The sequence below is a fragment of the Cherax quadricarinatus genome, chromosome 19, assembly GCF_038502225.1.
Source record: "Cherax quadricarinatus isolate ZL_2023a chromosome 19, ASM3850222v1, whole genome shotgun sequence".
NCBI lineage: Eukaryota > Metazoa > Arthropoda > Malacostraca > Decapoda > Parastacidae > Cherax > Cherax quadricarinatus.
The window spans coordinates 46,985,866-47,009,195 of NC_091310.1; the positions used below are offsets into that span (position 1 = coordinate 46,985,866).

Consider the following 23,330-nt stretch of genomic DNA (forward strand, 5'->3'; position numbering starts at 1 on the left):
GATGAGTTAGGAAACGACTTTAATAAGTTGGTGCTCAAGGCAAGGTTTTAATGTGTACGGCATGTTTTTGATAGATTGTGTTTATAAGAGAGCGTGTAGTTTTAATTAATATGTTGTGTTCATTGTGTTTGTTGTACTGCACTTTTAAATTTTAATAATGAATAGGGGTGACTGTTAAAACATTCATTTAAGAAAGAAATTCAGGCTTTCACTATGTATCATACTGTATTCATCCAGATAATAGTTATAATTTGATGAATTTTAGATCACAAGATGGCCCTGACTTTTGCATTAGTTAATGAAATTGGTTAGTTGAACTCTGAAACTGGAATTTTGTAATCAGATAGTTCCTTTTTAATTCCTAATTTAAGTCTTTGTAACATATACAGTACTGTACAAGACTCTTATAAAGAAACAATTATGTTGCATACTAATAAGATATCACCAATTTATTTTCTACCATAGTTGCTCCCAATGAGTTTGTAGTGAGGGCAGAGCACAATGAACATCAGTGCCCTAAGGAGGGCTGTGGAAAAGGCTTTCGCAAAGAAAATCTCCTTCAGGTGAATGCCATAATACGTACTTTACATATAATTTTTTGTAAAACTTACTCATATTATTGCTAGTGAATCTAAATTTTCTACAGTACTGTTCATGAACAATATAATCCTAAATTTATCAAATTTATATACATACTGTGTATTTTACCACAGTGTTTAACCTAGTCACAAGTAATTTTTATATACCCAAAGGAAGTCTTACCTGAATAAATTTATATGCTCTATGAGCAGATAAATTTATATATAGGATTATTATTAATGAGATTTTTAGTAAAGTTTTGACATTAAAGTAAATGTACAATTGAATAGTACTGTAACATGATATTGAGAAAAATGTACAGTTGAATAGTACTGTAACATGATAATGGGATGAATGTACAATTCAGTAGTAGTGTAACAAACACTGTCTTCTGCAGGGTATATGACCCAAGAACTAGATAAAGATGTGTTTATTGATCAGATATTTTACTATTAGGGTTTTATGTATATTGTAATTAATAAAATAAACAATGTATGAATGTAATTAGCTGAGATTTTAAGCCCTTCTTGAGGGTTTTGGTCCTTAAAAAAATACACTTCCTCTTTATTCTTCCTCTTTACTCCTACCTGTCCTTCTCCTTTACTATTTTCTTTACTCTTCTTCTTCACAGTTCTTTACTCTTGCTCTTTTCTCTTCCTCATTTTATCTTCCTGTTTACTCTCCTTTCTTCCTCTTCACTTTTCCCTCTTTTTCCTCCTCTCATTTTACTCTTAACTCTTCTTTACTCTTCCTCCTAACTCTTATGCTTTTCCCTTTCCCTTCTTGCTTATCTTTACTTTTCTTCTCTCTGTCTCTTCACATTACCATTTCACCCTTCCTTTTAATTTCTTCACTCTTCCTTTTCACTCTCATTCCACACAGCTTGTCCCCTAAAGTCAATAATTAATATTGTCGTGTCCTACCATGCAGATGCATATAAAACATTACCACCCAGAAATCCTGAAGAAAAGCAGCAGCTGGGCACCAAATGTTGCAGACCTGGCTTATGCACGTACTGTTGGAGATCACCTGGAAACAAATGCTTCTCCTACTCCAGCCTCTCCACCTATAGACAAAGTACTCAAACAAGATATTTTATCCAAAAAGTTATCTCGTGGGTTGGTGTCTGGCAGTTCCAGCGAGTCTCGTGGCAAGACAGGAGAGAAAAAACACCAAGGGCCTTCTAAAGGAGTATCTACTTCCAAAGAAACCAAGAAAAAAGATTCCTCTAAAGTAGAATTTGAAATGGTAAGAAATTATATTAATGACTTGTTTATTGTATGCCATTATTTATTCATAGTTACAGGAACAGGACTATGCTCCTGGTGCACTGTTTTGAGTAGAGTGGACATTCATTTATCCGGTGAGTACTTGGATCCGAATGGCATCCTTCTGTCAATATCGAAGAAAGGACGCATATTGCAGATCAGATCTTTTATTTGAACACTGCTCTCTTGAAGCTTTATTGAACAATACAACTTGATAAAGTAGGACTTGATTAAGCTCTAATAGAGCAAAATATTGTCTGGGTACCACGCTTAACAGACAGTCATGTCAATACTTTATAACATTAAGACCGAAGCTGTCACCTGACAAGTGGCAAAGGAAAAATTAAGAAAATTCTTAATGTAATACTTCCTTCAATTTAATTTTTTTAACACTGGCCTCCTCTCATCAAGGTATGGTGAGACCCCCCTCCAAAAAAAAAAAAAAAAACTTTCACTATCACTCCATCAGTTTTTTTTGCCAGAGGTGTGCCACCACTAGAGCTCATGCCCCTCTAAACTGCAAATATCCCAACCCTTCCTTCAGAATGCAGGCACTGTACTTCCCACCTCCAGGACTCAAGTACAGCAAACCGGTTTCCTTAAATCCTTTCATGTTACTTTGCTCACACTCCAACAGCACATTTAGTCATAAAAACCACTTGCCTCCGCTCCTATCTAACATGTTCACACATGCCTGTTGGATGTCCAAGCCCCTTGCATACAAAACTTCCTTAATTCCCCCCCCCCCCATCCCCTCCACCCTTTCAAAATCATCTCAGTAATTCCTTCTCAGCCCTTTGGATAGTATTTTTGATAACTGCACCTCCTTCTAATATCCAAACTATGAATTCTCTGCATAATATTCACACCACAGTCGTGACATCTTTACTGCCACCATCTTTCTCCTTACTCCACTGTTTAAAACAAAATTTCTGTACTGGAAGGGCTTAAAGATGGCTATCTGGTTGAGAGTTAGGTAACTTATTTTGAAGAAGTTTTATTATTACTATTTTTCATTTGGGAACTGAGGTAATATTGGGGAGGCTGAAGGCCCCTTGGCACCACCAGTGAACATGTTCAGTTGCAGAAATTCAGGCACATTATATACTTCACTGTAAAAGGCACAGAAATGCGTATTTATGATACTGAACTTTTGATGTTAATGCACACTGAATATTCTCTTTGAACTTTCTATACAGATGTTTTATATAAATTTTGAAAATATGAATGCTGTCTTGTGAAACACATTTTAATTTTCATATTTTGGGATTGCCACTTATAGTGTGGTGAGTAAATTAAGAAAATCTACTGAGGGAACTACCCAAATTCTATTCATTACTTAAAAATAAATATTTAGTGCAAGTACTATCAAATATTTTGGCACACCAAGAAATTTTGTATGCACTTTTTCAATTGTATTTACCCAAAATTGTTCTATGTGATGTTGCATTGTGTAGGGGTTTATGACCATCTTGAAATATGAAGGTAGTGTATTAGGACTAATAACTTAGCCTCCAAATTGAGTTCAGAAGGTCTAATGTTACTTAAGCTAATTAATTCATTTCAGGCCAAAACAACTTCTGATGATGAATTAGATGTCAAAGAAGAAATAGATGAATACATAGACGACCTTGAGGAAGACACAGCAGGGCCTCAAGATGCTGCCTCTACTGAAGATCCAGATTATATACCATGTGATGGAGATCTGTCACAAAAAAAGAAAGAGAAGAAAGAAAAAAGAAAAACCCGAGGAGGGGAAGCCAAAGGAAAGAAAAGGAAGCTAGGTTTGTTTCTAATCCTATCAAATACAAAACAGTCTACAGCCTCTACTTGACTCTGAGGTTCATTGAAAATTGTCTTTAACAGTAGGGTAAAAGACAGATAATTTTGTACCTGTAGTACAAACAAGCCCTGTATTATTTTGACCTCACACTTAAGTAGGCCAAATTATATGCAAGTATTTTGTTATTATTTTTTTTAGAGGAAAACTTTCTCCTGATGCTAATTTTAGTCATGATGACTCACTGCATGGAGATTTTGGTCATTTTACTGAGACCTTCCACTGGTTTATAGGTCCACTGCATCAGAAATTAAATTTTTATTTATTTCTTATTAACACATTGGCCTTTCCCACCAAGGCAGGGTGGCCTGATAAAGAAAAACTTTCATCATCATCATTCACTCCATTACTGTCTTACCAGAGGCATGCTTACACTACAGTTATAAAACTGCAACATAACACCCCTCCTTCATAGTGCTGGCACTGTACACTTCAAGTTCTAAAACCCATTTGTCTCCATTCGCTCCTATCTAACACGCTCATGCACGCTTGCTGGAAGTCCAAGCCCCTCACACACAAATCCTCCTTTGCCCTCCTCCCTCCAACCTTTCCTAGGCTGACCCCTACCCCGCCTTTCCTCCACTACAGATTTATACACTCTGGAAGTCATTCTTCTTCATTCCAGCCTCTCTACATGTCCAAACCATCTCAACAACCCCTCCTCAGCCTTCTGGATAATTGTTTTGGTAATCCCACACCTCCTTCTTATCTCCAAACTATGGATTCTCTGCATTATATTCACAGCACACATTGCCCTTAGTCATGACACCTCCACTTCCTCCAGCCTTTCCCCTGTTGCAACATTCACAACCCATGCCTCACACCCATACAAGAGCATTGGTATAACTTTACTCATACATTCCCTCTTTGCTCTCATGGATAAAGTTCTTTGTCTCCACAAACTCCTCAGTGCACCACTCACCTTTTTCCCCTCGTCAATTCTGTGATTTACTTCATCTTTCGTAGACCTATCTGTTGACACGTCCACTCCCAAATATCTGAATACATTCACCTCCTCCATACTCTCTCCCTCCAATCTGATATCCAATCTTCCATTACCTGATTTGTTTGTTATTCTCATCATCTTACTCTTTCCTATATTCACTTTTAACTTCATTCTTTTACATACACTACCAAGCTCATCAACCAGCCTCTGCCAACACCTGAGCATTCACTTCTTAAACTTCATCTATAAATATGTTGAACAACCATAGTGACATCACACAGCCCTGTCTAGGCCTACTTTTACTTGGAAATAATCTCCTCACCTGCATACCCTAACCTGAGCCTCACTATCTTCGTACAGACTCTTCACTGCTTTCAGTAACCTACCTCCTATTCCATACATTTGCAACATCTGCCATATTGCCCCCCCTTTCCACCCTATCATACGCTTTTTCCAAATCCATAAATGCCGCAAAAACCTCTTTACCCTTATCTAAATACCTATATGTTTCACTGCAAACACTTGGTCTACACACCCCCCTACCCTTCCTAAAGCCTCCTTGTTCATCTGCTATCCTGCTATCCATCTTACTCATATTCCTTTCAGTAATAACTCTACCATACACTTTACCAGATCTTCTTTCTTCTTTCAACAAACCGGTTGTATCCCACCAAGGCAGGGTGGCCCAAAAAGAAAAACAAAAGTTTCTCTTTTTAAATTTAGTAATTATTATACAGGAGAAGGGGTTACTAGCACCTTGCTCCCGGCATTTTAGTCGCCTCTTACAACACGCATTGCTTACGGAGGAAGAATTCTGTTCCACTTCCCCATGGAGATAAATAAGAGGAAATAAACAAGAACAAGAACTAGAAAGAAAATAGAAGAAAACCCAGAGGGGTGTGTATATATATGCTTGTACATGTATGTGTAGTGTGACCTAAGTGTAAGTAGAAGTAGCAAGACGTACCTGAAATCTTGCATGTTTATGAGACAGAAAAAAGACACCAGCAATCCTACCATCATGTAAAACAATTACAGGTTTCCATTTTACACTCACTTGGCAGGACGGTAGTACCTCTCAACAAACTTATTCCTCTATCATTTTTACACTCTCTCTTTTGTTCCCTTTGCCTTTATACAAAGGAACTATGCATGCTCTCTGCCAATCCCTAGGTACCTTACCCTCTTCCATACTTTTATTAAATAAAAACTAACCACTCCAAAACTATATCTCCACCTCCTTTTAACATTTCTATCTTTATCCCATTAATCCCAGCTGCTTTACCTAACACAAGGTCAGAAGTTTGCTTTTCCCATCATGCACCGTTTGAGGCACGATTTTTTTTATATTGTGCATACTAACCAGACAGACCCATTCTCCCATATCTAAGCCAAAATTTACTACTCACGGCTTATTTTAGAGAGCTGAGCTCATGACGTAGATCTATGTGATGGACTCTGCCATCAATATCATAGATATATGTCACAGAAACTGAAAGGGTTAATAGTCTTGTTCCAGTGATATTTAATTAGTTTGAATTCAAAATTATGCTCTCAGTGGCCACTTTATTAGGTACACCTGTACAATACCTCATTAATTCAAATACATACAGGCATGCATCATTAATACCATACTTCGTATTAGAGAACTTTGCTAATATGGCACTTATTTTTTTTTTTTTTTTTTTTTATTATTTAACAAGTTGGCCGTCTCCCAGCGAGGCAGGGTGACCCAAAAAGAAAGGAAATCCCCAAAAAGAAAATACTTTCATCATCATTCAACTCTTTCACCTCACTCACACATAATCACTGTTTTTGCAGAGGTGCTCAGAACACAACAGCTTAGAAGCATATACACGTACGTATAAAGATACACAACATATCCCTCCAAACTGTCAATATCCCAAACCCCTCCTTTAGAGTGCAGACATTGTACTTCCCATTTCCAGGACTCAAGTCCGGCTATATAAAAATAACCGGTTTCCCTGAATCCCTTCACTAAATATTACCCTGCTCACATTCCAACAGATTGTCAGGTCCCAAATACCATTCGTCTCCATTCACTCCTATCGAACACGCTCACGCACGCCTGCTGGAAGTCCAAGCCCCTCGCCCACGAAACCTCCCTTACCATTCCTACCAACCTTTTCGAGGACGACCCATACCCCACTTCCTTCCCGTACAGATTTAAATACTTTCCATGTCATTCTACTTTGATCCATTCTCTCTAAATGACCAAACCACCTCAACAACCCCTCTTCAGCCCTCTGACTAATACTTTTATTAACCCCACACCTTCTCCTAATTTCAACACTCCGAATTTTCTACATAATATTTACACCACACATTGCCCTTAGACAGGACATCTCCACTGCCTCCAACTGCCTCCTCGCTGCTGCATTCACAACCCAAACTTCACACCCATATAAGAGTGTTGGTACTACTATACTTTCATACATTTCCTTCTTTACCTCCATAGATAATGTTTTATGTCTCCACACATACCTCAATGCACCACTCACCTTTTTTCCCTCATCAATTCTATGATTTACCTCATCCTTCATAAATCCATCCGCCGAAACGTCAACTCCCAAGTAGTATCTGAAAACATTCACTTCTTCCATACTCCTCCTCCCCAATTTGATATCCAATTTTTCTTTATCTAAATCATTTGATACCCTCATCACCTTACTCTCTTCTATGTTCACTTTCAACTTTCTACCTTTACACACACTCAAAAACTCGTCCACTAACCTTTGCAATTTTTCTTTAGAATCTCCCATAAGCACAGTATCATCAGCAAAAAGCAACTGTGTCATTTCCCATTTTGTATTTGATTCCCCATAATTTAATCCCACCCTTCTCCCGAACACCCTAACATTTACTTCTTTTACAACCCCATCTATAAATATATTAAACAACCATGGTGACATTACACATCCCTTTCTAAGACCTACTTTTACCGGGAAGTAGTCTCCCTCTCTTCTACACACCCTAACCTGAGCCTCACTATCCTCATAAAAACTCTTTACAACATTTAATAACTTACCACCTATTCCATATACTTGCAACATCTGCCACATTGCTCACCTATCCACTCTATCATATGCCTTTTCTAAATCCATAAATGCAATAAAAGCTTCCCTATCTTTATCTAAATACTGTTCACATATATGCTTCAATGTAACCACTTGATCTACACATCCCCTACCCACTCTGAAACCTCCTTGCTCATCCGCAATCCTACATTCTGTCTTACCTCTAATTCTTTCAATTATAACCCTACCATACGCTTTTCCTGGTATACTTAGTAAACTTATTCCTCTATAATTTTTACAATCTCTTTTGTCCCCCTTCCCTTTATATAAAGGGACTATACATGCTCTCTGCCAATCTCTAGGTACCTTCCCCTCTTTCATACATTTATTAAACAAAAATACCAACCACTCCAACACTATATCCACCCCTGCTTTTAACATTTCTGTCATGATCTCATCAGTTCCAGCTGCTTTACCCCCTTTCATTCTACGTAATGCCTCATGCACCTCCCCCACACTCACATCCTGTTCTTCTTCACTCCTAAAAGATGGTATACCTCCCTGTCCAATGCATGAAATTACCGCCTCCCTTTCTTCGTCGACATTTAACCCGTAAACGGTCCAAGCAGATCTATGTTCACATGTGTAGTGCTACAAAAGTAGACCTACGTTTTTTTTTACATATTTTCAAATATAACAAAAAAAAAAAGTAGATCAAAGTTTTTTTACACATTTTCAAATGTAAAAAACAAAAAGAAGATCTACTTTTTTTACATACTTTCAAATGTTGAAAAAACATATATATACGTTTGGACCGTTTACGGGTTAAAAGTTCCTCAAAATATTCTCGCCATCTACCCAAAACCTCCCTCTCCCCATCTACTAACTCCCCTACTCTGTTTTTAACTGACAAATCCATTTGTTCCCTAGGCTTTCTTAACTTGTTTAACTCACTCCAAAATTTTTTCTTATTTTCATTAAAATTTCTTGACAGTGCACTCTCTCACCACTCTCTTCACCTTTCTTTTACTCTCCATATACTCTACTCTTCTTATAACACTTCTGCTTTGTGAAAACCTCTCATAAGCTAACTTTTTCTCTTTTATCACAACCTTTACTTAATCATTCCACCAATCACTCCTCTTTCCTCCTGCACCCACCCTCCTAGAACCACAAACTTCTGCCCCACATTCTAATACTACATTTTTAAAACTATTCCAACCCTATTCAACCCCCCCACTGCTCATACTTGCACCAGTCCACCTTTCTGCCAATAGTTGCTTATATCTCACCTGAACTTCCTCCTCCCTTAGTTTTTACACTCTCACCTCCCTCTTACTTGTTGTTGCCATTTTCCTCTTTTCCCATCTACCTCTTACTCAAACTGTAGCTACAACTAAATAATTATCCGATATGTCAGTTGCCCCTCTATAAACGTGTACATCCTGGAGCCTACCCATCAACCTTTTATCCACCAATACATAATCTAACAAATTACTTTCATTACGTGCTATATCATACCTTGTATATTTATTTATCCTCTTTTTCATACAATATATATTACTTATTACTAAACCTTTTTCTACACAGAGCTCAATTGAAGGGATATGTTGTGTATCTTTGTACGTATATGCTTCTAAACTGTTGTGTTCTGAGCACCTCTGCAAAAGCAGTGATTGTGTGTGAGTGAGGTGAAAGTGTTAAATGATGATGAAAATATTTTCTTTTTGGGGATTTTCTTTCTTTTTGGGTCACCCTGCCTCGGTGGGAGACGGCTGACTTGTTGAAAAAAAAAAATATGTACTTTTCAGTTATATTCATTTTTATTATTTTCAGCACTTACCTTTCTCTTAACATGGTTTTCAGCATTTGTTATATAATTTTTACTTTTGCATCGTTTTTTATAGTTCTAGTGCAGTCTCTTATAAAGATGTCATCTTTTACTACTTATGCTGATGTCATAGTCCTCTTGTGCTTGGCCCTTTGTAGTTCCTGTTCAAAGTGGGTTGTTGCAAGGTTAGTGATTGGAAGGGACCAGTCAGCTGTGTCTGGAGTAGAGGGAGAGTAGTCAGCCTGTCCTCATGTCTTACTCATAATGAATGTTCAAAATTTTTTTCTAAAAAAAAAAAAAAAAAAAGCACACACAAGATTTTGTGGCCAGAAGCCATGGAAAGGTTGCAGTTAGGTGCTCAAAACAAGTAAGCGACAGTTTAGAACATTTATTGTTGTTTTGACTTATGCTTTAATTTTTTTTTATGTAAACAAATTAAGCAATACAGTTTCCAAAATATGTAGCAACTTCTGAAGATAAAAAAATGAACACAAAGGAAAGAGTAGAGTAACACATTTATCAGTATTATAAAGACTGTATACTGTATAATAAACAACTGCTGTTTGTTTCTGATTCAGCATTTTTTAACAGTTCCCTCAGAAAGCATGAGTGAAGATGATCTACAGGAAACTAAGGCAGTTACCAAGTACAGATACAGCACTCGCAAGGGATCTGCATCATCCAGAATAAATGTTTCAGCCATTAATGGTATGAAATTAAGTTTTGCACTGCCATTTTGCTCATTTGTAGTGTGTTTGCTTAATGTTGTTTTTCACTTTGTGCTTTATTGATATTGGCCTATTAGAAAAGTACAGTACTATTCTTCTTTCTTCTTTCAACAAACCGGCTGTATCCCACCGAGGCAGGGTGGCTCAAAAAAAAAATGAAAGTTTCTCTTTTTAAATTTAGTAATTTATACAGGAGAAGGGGTTACTAGCCCCTTGCTCCTGGCATTTTAGTCGCCTCTTACAACATGCATAGCTTACGGAAGAAGAATTCTGTTCCACTTCCCCATGGAGATAAGAGGAAATAAACAAGAACAAGATCTAGTAAGAAAATAGAAGAAAACCCAGAGGGGTGTGTATATATATGCTTGTACATGTATGTGTAGTGTGACCTAAGTGTAAGTAGAAGTAGCAAGACGTACCTGAAACCTTGCATGTTTATGAGACAGAAAAATGGACACCAGCAATCTTACCATCATGTAAAATAATTACACGCTTTCGTTTTACACTCATTTGGCAGGACGGTAGTACTGCCCTGGGTGGTTGCTGTCTACCAACCTACTACCTAGGATATGACTATGTATACAGTACATGTATTTATTAACAGTTTCTATCCCTTTAATGATTCCATTTTAAATTCATGGGAAAGTTGGTTACAATAGGTTCTCTTTAAGTAATGCTTGTTATACAAGGTGACTAAAATGAGAGGAGAAGGCTGCTGGTAGCCCTTTTATCTATCAAATTACAGTTCAGTGGAACCTTGGTTTTCGTATGCCCTGGTTTTCGTAGGATTTGGTTTTTGACGACTTCTTTCGTTGAATTTTTGTCCCAGTTTTTGTACATCCAATTGGTTTTCATAGAGTTGACAATGGTCCACCGTACTAAATGCATCCGCCTAAGAGAATTCTGGAGAAATCACTTCAATATCCTCAATTGCATAAGCCTTATAGATAAGGTTTGGCAGGGAGTGACTTCCAGGACAATGAACTCTGCTTGGAGAAAATTGTAGCCAGAATGTGTCCTCGAGAAGGATTTTGAAGGGTTTGAGGCTGACCCAGATGAACCTATGCCTATTGTAGAATCTATTGTGTCTTTGGGGAAGTCCATGGGATTGGATATGAGTGGCCAGGATTTGGAAGAGTTGCTGGACGACCACAGGGAAGAGCTAACCACTGAAGAGCTGCAAGACCTTCAGCTGGAGCAGCAACAGACCACAGCTGAGGAAATTGCTTCAGAGGAGGAGGAAGAAAGAGAGGAGAATGTACTTAAGGACATGTGTGCAAAGTGGAATGAGTTGCAAAGTTTTGTGGAGATATATCACCCTAGCAAAGCTGTTGCAAGCTGTGTCTGCAACACGTTCAATGACAATGCCTTGTCCCATTTTAGGCAAATCTTAAAGAGATGCCAGAAGCAGACCTTTCTGGACAAATTTTTTGTGCGACAGGAGTCCAGTGACTCTCAAGCTGGTCCTCATGCCAGTAAAAGACAAAGAAGGGCAGTAACCTTGGATAGGGCCTTAATACCTGAAGTCCTTATGGAAGGGGATTTCCCTTCCAAACAGTAACCTCTCCTCCTCCCTCTCCCCTCCTTGCCCTATTCCATACACCAACAAAAGTCATCAATAAAGGTAGAAGTGATGTTAACTGTTCATTTATCCATTTCATTAGTCATTTATATTTATTTCTCATTGTTTCTTGTATGTAAAACTATAGTTATTTCTAGAAAATGTATTTTTTTTTAATATTGTTGGGTGTCTGGAATGGATTAATTGGATTTACATTATTTCTTATGGGAAATATTACTTCAATTTTCATACAATTCAGTTTTTGTCAGAGTTTTTGCAACGAATTAATCACGAAAACCGAGGTTCCACTGTACTTATTTTTTTAAGTTGCTTAAATGTACATGATTGTACCTAGCATGACTGTTATGAATGAACTGTTTATGAATGCTATGGATGAAGGGAAGTTAATGAATAGCAGTTATTATTTTTTTGGATGTGAAAAGTGGGTTATAGTAAGCTGGAGAAGAGAGAAGTGTAGAGGAGAGAGAGAGATTTTAGAAAATGTTGAGTGAGTGCATGGGGAGTTTTGAACCAAGTATGAGAGTACATGTGGTTGAGGATTTCAATGCTAAAGTGGGTAAAAATGTTGATGAGGGAGTAGTAGGTAAATTTGGGGTGCCAGGGGTAAATGAAAATGGGAAGCTTTTAATTGAGCTATGTGTAGAAAGAGGTTTGGTAATAAGTAATACATATTTTATGAAAAAGAGGATAAATAAGTATACAAGGTATGATATAGCAAGTAATGAAAGTAGTTTGCTAGATTATGTACTGGTGGATAAAAAGTTGATGGATAGGCTCCAGGATGTACATGTTTATTGAGGTCAACTGATATATCGGATCATTATTTAGTTGTAGCTACAGTTAGAGTAAGAGGTAGATGGGATGAAAGGAAAATGGGAACAAATATGAGAGAGGTGAAAGTGTATAGACTAAGGGAGGAGGAAGTTAGGGTGAGATATAAGCATCTATTGGCAAAAAGGTGAGCTAGTGCAAGTATGAGTAGTGGGGGGGGGGGGGTTGTAGAGGGTTTGAATATTTTTAAAAATTCAGTATTAGAATGTGGGGCAGAAGTTTGTGGCTATAGAAGGGTGGGTGCAGGAGGAAAGAGGAGTGATTGGTGGAATGATGAAGTAAAGGGTGTGATAAAAAAGAAAAAGGTAGCTTATGAGAGGTTTTTACAAAGCAGAAGTGTTATAAGAAGAGCAGAGTATATGGAGAGTAAAAGAAAGGTGAAGAGAGTAGTGAGAGAGTGCAAAAGGAGAGCAAATGATAGAGTGGGAGAGGCACTGTCAAGAAATTTTGATGAAAACAAGAAAAAATTTTGGAGTGAGATAAACATGTTAAGAAAGCCTAGGGAACGAATGGATTTGTCAGTTAAAAACAGAGTAGGGGAGTTAGTAGATGGGGAGCTGGAGGTATTGGGCAGGTGGCGGGAATATTTTGAGGAACTTTTAAATGTCGGCGAAGAAAGGAAGGCGGTAGTTTCATGCACTGGACAGGGAGGTATAACGTCTTTTAGGAGTGAAGAAGAGCAGGATGTGAGTGTGGGGGAGGTGCGTGAGACATTACATAGAATGAAAGGGGGTAAAGCAGCTGGAACTGATGGGATCATGACAGAAATGTTAAAAGCAGGGGGGGATATAGTGTTGGAGTGATTGGTATTTCTGTTTAATAAATGTATGGAAGAGGGGAAGGTACCTAGGGATTGGCAGAGAGCATGTATAGTTCCTTTATTTAAAGAGAAGGGGGACAAAAGAGATTGTAAAAATTACAGGGGAATAAGTTTGCTGAGTATACCAGGAAAAGTGTATGGTAGGGTTATAATTGAAAGAATTAGAGGTAAGACAGAAAGTAGGATTCAGGATGAGCGAGGAGGCTTTAGAGTGGGTAGGGGATGTGTAGATTAAGGGTTTACATTGAAGCATATATATGAACATTGTTTAGATAAAGGTAGGGAAGTTTTCATTGAATTTATGGATTTATAAAAGGCATATGATAGAGTGGATAGGGGAGCAATGTGGCAGATGTTGCAAGTACGTATATGGAATAGGTAGTAAGTTACTAAATGCTGTAAAGAGTTTTTATGAGGAGGCTCAGGTTAGGGTATGTAGAAGAGAGGGAGATTACTTCCCTGTAAAAGTAGACCTTAGACAGGGGTGTGTGATGTCACCATGGTTGTTTAACCCTTCGACTGTTTTAGTCATATATACATGTCTTACGAGCCAGTGAGTTTGACGTATATATACTCAAAAATTCTAGCGGCTTCAAATCAAGCAGGAGAAAGCTGGTAGGCCCACATGTGAGAGCATGAGTCTGTGTTGTCAGTGTGCACAGTATAAAAAAAAAATCCTGCAGCACGCAGTGCATAATGAGAAAAAAAAGCTCTGTGTTTTTTTATTAAAATGCTGACTTTGAGGTGTATTTTCGTATAGTATTTATGGTTATATTCTTGTTTTCTTGGTCTCATTTGATAGAACGGAAAACATGTTATAGAACTAGAAGTGGTTTTGATTGGTTTTACTATGAAAAGGATCTTGAAATGGAGCTCAAAGTGGCAGAAATGTTCAATTTTTGCTGATGTTCAAGAGTAAACAAATGACGTCATTGTCCAATAAATGTTCAGCTTGCCATTCTGATACACAGTTACGAATGGGTTGACATTATTTATACAATTATTACAAAACTGCAGTAGTCTGCATAACAGTAAATCTTCTATTATTTGTGTGATTAAAAATTCAAAGTAGAAAGCAAGAGCATTATAACAAGGGCCTGGAGACATGACTGATGAACAAATAAAATGTTATTTTAGTGCCAGGAATGTCTGCATTGTTCATTCTGGACCCTATTTTGAAATTGACATATTTTTTAATTTGCATGAAATTGGCTTAATTGCCAATTTCTGATCACTTTATTGGGTAGCTGAAATTGGTAAATTGGCAATTTCTTGTACTCACTCAATAGAACAAATGGAGTTCTAAAGAAATAGTTATGAGTTTGGTCGACTGGAACAATGGAATTTTCCGAAAATAGGGCTCAAACTGGGCGAAATCGCCGATGCGTAAGTGTCACTGAGGCCGCTAACTTTGCAAGAGTGTAATTCCATAAGTTTTCCTTCAAATTTCATACTTTTGTGTCATTATCATTGGGAAAAGATTCTTTATCATTTCGTAAGGAAAAATCATTTTTTTTTTTTTACAAATATTTTGCGACACCAGGAGACACTTCAAGATTTGGGGTTGCGACAGTCAAAGGGTTAATATATTTATAGATGGGCTGGTAAAAGAAGTAAAAACACTGTACTAGGGTGTTGAGGAGAGGGGTGGGATTAAATTATGAGGAATCAGATACAAAATGGGAGTTGACACAGTTACTTTTTGCTGATGATGCTGTGCTTATGTGTGATTCTAAAGAAAAGTTGCAAAGGTTAGTGGACGAGTTTGGGATGGTGTGTAAAGGTAGAAAGTTGAAAGTGTACATAGATAAGAATAAGGTGATGAGGGTATTGAATGATTTAGATAAAGAAAAGTTGGATATCACATTGGAGAGAGGGAGTATGGAAGAAGTGAATGTTTTCATATAGATGTACATGTATTTGGGAGTTGATGTTGAAAGATGAGGTTAACCATAGATTTGATGAGGGGAAAAAAGGTGAGCGGTGCTTTGAGGTATATGTGGAGACAAAAAACGTTATCAATGGAGGCAAAGAAGGGAATGTATGAAAGTATAGTGGTACCAGCACTCATATATGGGTGTGAAGCTTGGGTTGTAAATGCTGCAGCGAGGAGGTGGTTGGAGGCAGTGGAGATGTTCTGTCTAAGAGCAATGTGTGGTTTAAATATTATGCAGAGAATTCGAAGTGTGGAAATTAGGTGAAGCTGTGGAGTTAATAAAAGTATTAGTCAGAGGGGTGAAGAATGGATCAAAGTAGAATGACATGGAGAGCGTATAAATCTGTAGGGGAAGAAAGAAAGGGTAGGGGTCGTCCTCAAAAAAGTTGGAGGGAGGGGGTAAAGGAGGTTTTGTTGGCGAGGGGCTTGGACTTCCAGCAAGAGTGCATGAGCGTGTTAGATAGGAGTGAATGGAGATGAATGGTTTTTGGGACCTGATGAGTTGTTGGAGTGTGAGCAGGGGAATATTTAGTGAAGAGATTCAGGGAACCTGGTTATTTTTATATAGCCGGACTTGAGTTCTGGAAATGGGAAGTACAGTGCTTGCACTTTAAATAAGGGGTTTGGGATATTGGCAGTTTGGAGGGATGTGTAATAGGATGGTATATATATAATTGGGGCCCTGATATTATATTCTATATGAAGTTTATTATATTATTTAAGGTCACTTTTTATATTGTATTTTTATATATGCTTCTAAACTGTTGTATCTGGGCACCTTTGCAAAAACAGTGATTATGTATGACTGTGGTGAAAGTGTTGAATGATGACGAAAGTATTTTCGTTTTCTGGATTTTCTTTCTTTTTGGGTCACCCTGCCTAGGTGGGAGATGGCCGACTTGTTAAGAAAAAAAAAAATTTTTGTTAGCACATCGGCTGTCTCCTACCAAGGCAGGGTTGCCTGAAAAAGAAAAACTTTCACCATCATTCACTCCATCACTGTTTTGCCAGAGGTGCACTTACACTACAGTAATAAAACTGCATCATTAACACCCCTCCTTCAGAGTGCAGGCACTGTACTTCCCACCTCCAGGACTCAGGTCGGGTCTGCCGGTTTCCCTGAATCCCTTCATAAATGTTACTCCAACAGTACATCAAGTACTAAAAACCATTTGCCTCCATTCACTCCTATCTAATACGCTCACGCATGCTTGCAGGAAGTCCAAGCCCCTCGCACAAAAAATCTCTTACCCTCTCCCTCCAACCCTTCCTAGGCCGACCCCTACCCCGCCTTCCCTTCACTACAGATTTATGCACTCTTGAAGTCATTCCATTTTGTTCCATCCTCTCTACATGTCTGAACCACCTCAACAACCCCTCCTCAGCCCTCTAGATAATAGTTTTGGTAATCCCGCACCCTCTCCTAATTTCCAAATTACGATTTCTCTGCATTATATTCACACCATACATTTCCCTCAGACATGACATCTCCACTGCTTCCGGCCTTCTCCTTGTTGCAACATTTACCACCCATGCTTCACACCCATATAAGAGCATTGATATAACTATATTCTCATACATTCCCCTTTTTGCTTCCATGGACAAAGTTCTTTGTCTCCACATACAGTAGCAGTTATATAAACAAATACAGAAAGAAAGAGAGATACAAATGTTTAACTTGAAGAATTATGTGAATTAGAATAAAAGTTAGATTTGATAAGCAAGTTATAATTAGTGTTTATATGCCTAGCAGTGAAAGGAGTGTAGAGGAAAGAGAAATTTGGTGCATAATAAGCGAATGTTTAGGAAGTTTTGAACCAAGTGAGAATAATTGTTGTGGGTGACCTAATCTTCACTGGAGGAGCAGCTGCAACAAAGGTCATAGTAAGAAAGTTTGGAGTGCCAGGGGCAGACAGTTGGGCAAGTCTAATTGAATTATGATTAGGAATAAGTTTCATAATAGATAATATATGTTTTAAGATAAGGAGGATAAAGAAGTATATGAGGTATGATGAAATAGTCAATGGCAGTGATTGCTAGACTATGTATTGATGGGTAGATTTCTGAATGTACATGTTTTAAGCATAGCAACTTACATGTGCCAAATCATTGTGTTGTGGTAGCTATACAGTAGTAAGAGACAGAGAAAGATGACATACAAGGATACACTACTGTAATTTCAAATTATTCAGTCAGTAGCACATTCCCTATGAGACTACAAAAGGGATAAGACAGTGTTTACAATATATTAAATGAGCACTCTTATTTATGTTCCAATTGCTTACAGATTCTTTTACATCAGAAGCCAATGTATCAACTTCCCCTGGCAAGAAGGTTCAGTGCCCTGAAGGTAAAAAAAATAAAATTATCAAACAGAAAGAAAAATGCAGTAATATGTTAACTCGGTTGGGAACTTAATATATACGTTGAACTTAAAATTAGCTATGTGCTTTATAGAGGAGATTAACACAAAAATAGTGTGAATATTTTATCATATTAAAGTTCAATTATTTTTCTCTCACAGAATCCAGTGCTTTGGAAGTAGAAGAGGACACTACTGACACATGGGCTGAAGGAGCAGAGAATGCATCTGTCCAAGAAACCTCAGCAGAAATCATTAACTGTGGATGTGGATCCACTGAGGAGGAGGGGCTCATGTTGCAAGTATGTACTTTATTTTTTACATAACTTACTCACAGAACTCATGTTGCAGATGCATAGTTTATTTTTGTCATACTATTTTTCTCTATCCTCTCTAAATGTCCAAACCACCTCAACAGCCCCTCCTCAGCCCTCTGGGTAATACTTTTAGTAACCCCGCACCTCCTCCTAATCTCCAAATTTTTAATTCTCTGCACTACACATTGCTGTCAGACATGACATCATTTCCTCCAACCTCCTCCTCACTACAACATTCACAACCCATGCTTCACACCCATATAAGTGTGTTTGTACCACGATGCTTTCATGCATTCCCCTTTTTGCCTCCATGGATAATGTTCTTTGCCTCCACAGATCCCTCAGTGCACCACCCACTTTTTTCCCTAATCAGTTCTGTGGTTCACTTCATCTTTCGTAGACCCATCCATTGACAAGTCCATTTCAGATATCTGAACACAGAAACTTCATCCATGCTCCCTCCTTTCAGTCAGATATTCAGCCTTTCATATCCTAATTTTTTTGCTGGCATCGTCACCTTGTTCTTTCCTGTATTCACTTTTAATTTCCTTCTTTTACATATCCTCCCAAATTCATTCACCAACTTTTGCAACTTTTCTTCAGACTCTTCCAAAAGAACAGCATCATTGGCAAAAAAAAAAAAAATTGTAACAACTACCACATTGTATTAGATTCGTATATTTTAATCCCACACCTCTCCCCAACTGGAAAATAATCTCCCTCCTACATACACTGACCTGAGCCTCACAGTTCTAATAAAAATTCTTAACTGCTTTCAGTACCCTGTCACCTATTTAACCCTTTCAGGGTCCGTCCCGTAGATCTACGGCTTTACGTTCAGGGTCCAAACCGTAGATCTACGTCATGAGCTCAGCTCACTCTGATAAACTGTGAGTGGTAAATTTGGGCCTAGATATGAGAGAATACATCTATGTGGTATGTGTGCACCACATAAAACAAATCCTGCAGCACACTGTGTATAATGAGAGAAAAAAAACTGAGACCGTGATTTTCGATTAAAACAGCGACTTTGCAGTGTGTTTTCGAATGTTTTTTATAGTTGTATTTGTGATTTCTTGGTCTCATTTGATAGTATGGAAGATATATTACAGGAATAGAGATAATTTTGATTGGTTTTAGCACTAGAAATGGCTTGAAACTGAGCTCAAAGTGGCGGAAATGTTAAATTTTTGCCGATGTTCAAGAGTAAACAAACGACCTCACACGTCTAATACACGCCAGCTGGTGGGTCTAATATACATTCACAAATGTGGTGATGATATTTATACAATTATTACAATATTGCATAACAGTAAATCTTCTATTTTTTGGTGTGAATAAAAATTCATTATGTGAATAAAAAATCAAAATGGAATTTATTTGTAAAGCCTCAAAACGTAACTAATGAACAGAGGAAATGTTAGTTTAGCACCAGGAATACCTACATTGTTTATTCTGGACTCTATTTTGAAATTGGAATATTTTGAACTTTGTGTTAAATTGGCCAAATTACCAATTTCCGATCACTTTATTTTGTAGTTGAAACAGTTGACTTGGCGATTTCTTGTGCTCAATCGATAGAATAGAAGTGATACTAGTGAAATAGCTTAAGAATTTGGTCAACTGGAATAATGTAATTGGCCTAAAATGGAAGTCAAAGTCGGCAAAATCGCCGATTCGTAAATATCGCTGACACATCAAAATTCACGAGAGCATAATTTCGTCAATTTTCCATCAAATTTCGTACTTTTTGTTTTATTACATTCACAAAAAGATTCTCTACCATTTCATAAGAAAAAATAACAATTTTTTTTTTTTTAATTCTTGGACACTGGGGCACCACTTCAGATTTTGGCCTTGGACCCTGAAAGGGGTAATACACTTGCAACATCTGCCACATTGGTTCCTTGTCCATCCTTTCATATGCCTTTTCTAAATCCATATTATAGACAGCAACCACCCAGGGAGGTACTACCGTCCTGCTAAGTGAGTGTAAAACGAAAGCCTGTAATTGTTTTACATGATGGTAGGATTGCTGATGTCTTTTGTCTGTCTCATAAATAGGCAAGATTACAGGTATGTCTTGCTACTTCTACTTACACTTAGGTCACACTACACATACATGTACACATTTATTTATACACACTCATCTGAGTTTTCTTTGATTTTATCTTAATAGTTCTTGGTCTTATTACTTTTCCTTTTATATCCATGGGGAAGTGGAATAAGAATCTTTCCTCCGTAAGCCATGCGTGTTGTAAAAGTCAACTAAAATGCCGGGAACAATGGGCTAGTAACCCCTTTTCCTGTAAAGATTACTAAAAAGAATAAGAAGAAGACAATTGTCAAAGTGGGAAGTCTGAATGTGCGTGGATGTTGTGCAAATGATAAGAAAGAGATGATTGTGGATGTTATGAATGAGAAGAAGCTGGATGTCCTGGCTTTAAGTGAAACAAAGCTGAAGGGGGTGGGAGAGTTTCAGTGGAGAGGAATAAATGGGATTAGGTCAGGGGTTTCAAATAGAGTTAGAGCTAAAGAAGGAGTAGCAATAATGTTGAAGGATAAGCTATGGCAGGAAAAGAGGGACTATAAATGTATTAATTCAAGGATTATGTGGAGTAAAATAAAGATTGGATGTGAAAAGTGGGTTATAATTAGCGTGTATGCACCTGGAGAAGAGAGAAGTGTAGAGGAGAGAGAGAGATTTTGGGAAATGTTGAGTGAATGTGTGGGGAGTTTTGAATCAAGTGTGAGAGTAATGGTGGTTGGGGATTTCAATGCTAAAGTGGGTAAAAATGTTATGGAGGGAGTAGTAGGTAAATTTGGGGTGCCAGGGGTAAATGTAAATGGGGAGCCTTTAATTGAGCTATGTGTAGAAAGAGATTTGGTAATAAGTAATACATATTTTATGAAAAAGAGGATAAATAAATATACAAGGTATGATGTAGCACGTGATGAAAGTAGTTTATTAGATTATGTATTGGTGGATAAAAGGTTGATGGGTAGGCTCCAGGATGTACATGTTTATAGAGGGGCAACTGATATATCGGATCATTATTTAGTTGTAGCTACAGTTAGAGTAAGAGGTAGATGGGAAAAGAGGAAGGTGGCAACAACAAGTAAGAGGGAGGTGAAAGTGTATAGACTAAGGGAGGAGGAAGTTCGGGTGAGATATAAGCGACTATTGGCAGAAAGGTGGGCTAGTGCAAAGATGAGTAGTGGGGGGGGTTGAAGAGGGTTGGAATAGTTTTAAAAATGCAGTATTAGAATGTGGGGCAGAAGTGTGTGGTTATAGGAGGGTGGGGGCAGGAGGAAAGAGGAGTGATTGGTGGAATGATGAAGTAAAGGGTGTGATAAAAGAGAAAAAGGTAGCTTATGAGAGGTTTTTACAAAGCAGAAGTGTTATAAGAAGGGCAGAGTATATGGAGAGTAAAAGAAAGGTAAAGAGAGTGGTGATAAAGTGCAAAAGGAGAGCAGATGATAGAGTGGGAGAGGCACTGTCAAGAAATTTTAATGAAAATAAAAAATTTTGGAGTGAGTTAAACAAGTTAAGAAAGTATGGATTTGTCAGTTAAAAACAGAGTAGGGGAGTTAGTAGATGGGGAGATGGAGGTATTAGGTAGATGGCGAGAATATTTTGAGGAACTTTTAAATGTTAAGGAAGAAAGAGAGGCAGTAATTTCATGCACTGGTCAGGGAGGTATACCATCTTTTAGGAGTGAAGAAGAGCAGAATGTAAGTGTGGGGGAGGTACGTGAGGCATTACGTAGAATGAAAGGGGGTAAAGCAGCTGGAACTGATGGGATCATGACAGAAATGTTAAAAGCAGGGGGGGATATAGTGTTGGAATGGTTGATACTTTTGTTTAATAAATGTATGAAAGAGAGGAAGGTACCTAGGGATTGGCAGAGAGCATGTATAGTCCCTTTATATAAAGGGAAAGGGGACAAAAGAGACTGTAAAAATCATAGAGGAATAAGTGTACGGTAGGGTTATAATTGAAAGAATTAGAGGTAAGACAGAATGTAGGATTGCGGATGAGCAAGGAGGTTTCAGAGTGGGTAGGGGATGTGTAGATCAAGTGTTTACATTGAAGCATAAATGTGAACAGTATTTAGATAAAGGTAGGGAAGTTTTTATTGTATTTATGGATTTAGAAAAGGCATATGATAGAGTGGATAGAGGAGCAATGTGGCAGATGTTGCAATATATGGAATAGGTGGTAAGTTATTAAATGCTGTAAAGAGTTTTTATGAGGATAGTGAGGCTCAGGTTAGGGTGTGTAGAAGAGAGGGAGACTACTTCCCGGTAAAAGTAGGTCTTAGACAGGGATGTGTAATGTCACCATGGTTGTTTAATATATTTATAGATGGGGTTGTAAAGGAAGTAAATGATAGGGTGTTCGGGAGAGGGGTGGGATTAAATTTTGGGGAATCAAATTCAAAATGGGAATTAACACAGTTACTTTTTGCTGATGATACTGTGCTTATGGCAGATTCTAAAGAAAAATTGCTAAGGTTAGTGGATGAGTTTGGGAATGTGTGTAAAGGTAGAAAGTTGAAAGTGAACATAGAAAAGAGTAAGGTGATGAGGGTATCAAATGATTTAGATAAAGAAAAATTGGATATCAAATTGGGGAGGAGGAGTATGGAAGAAGTGAATGTTTTCAGATACTTGGGAGTTGACGTGTCGGCGGATGGATTTATGAAGGATGAGATTAATCATAGAATTGATGAGGGAAAAAAGGTGAGTGGTGCGTTGAGGTATATGTGGAGTCAAAAAACGTTATCTATGGAGGCAAAGAAGGGAATGTATGAAAGTATAGTAGTACCAACGCTCTTATATGGGTGTGAAGCTTGGGTGGTAAATGCAGCAGCGAGGAGACGGTTGGAGGCAGTGGAGATGTCCTGTTTAAGGGCAATGTGTGGTGTAAATATTATGCAGAAAATTCGGAGTGTGGAAATTAGGAAAAGGTGTAGAGTTAATAAAAGTATTAGTCAGAGGGCAGAAGAGGGGTTGTTGAGGTGGTTTGGTCATTTAGAGAGAATGGATCAAAGTAGAATGACATGGAAAGCATATAAATCTATAGGGGAAGGAAGGCGGGGTAGGGGCCGTCCTCGAAAGGGTTGGAGAGAGGGGGGTAAAGGAGGTTTTGTGGCCGAGGGGCTTGGACTTCCAGCAAGCGTGCATGAGCGTGTTAGATAGGAGTGAATGGAGACGAATGGTACTTGGGACCTGATGATCTGTTGGAG

General features: G+C 38.0%; 1 protein-coding gene across 9 annotated transcripts in view; it reads left to right on the plus strand.

The window, feature by feature from the left end:
* LOC128688146 (serine-rich adhesin for platelets-like) overlaps positions 1–23,330 on the plus strand; it is a 134,938-nt gene that overhangs the window by 87,596 nt on the left and 24,012 nt on the right. For 8 of the 9 annotated variants that reach the window (XM_070086784.1, XM_070086787.1, XM_070086785.1 and 5 more), the window contains 6 exons: positions 466–563; positions 1,510–1,827; positions 3,415–3,631; positions 10,094–10,210; positions 17,687–17,749; positions 17,924–18,063. In XM_070086784.1, coding sequence (XP_069942885.1) covers positions 466–563; positions 1,510–1,827; positions 3,415–3,631; positions 10,094–10,210; positions 17,687–17,749; positions 17,924–18,063 — 953 coding nt within the window. The remainder of the gene's footprint in view (positions 1–465; positions 564–1,509; positions 1,828–3,414; positions 3,632–10,093; positions 10,211–17,686; positions 17,750–17,923; positions 18,064–23,330) is intronic. The other variant, XM_070086788.1, reaches the window with a different exon arrangement.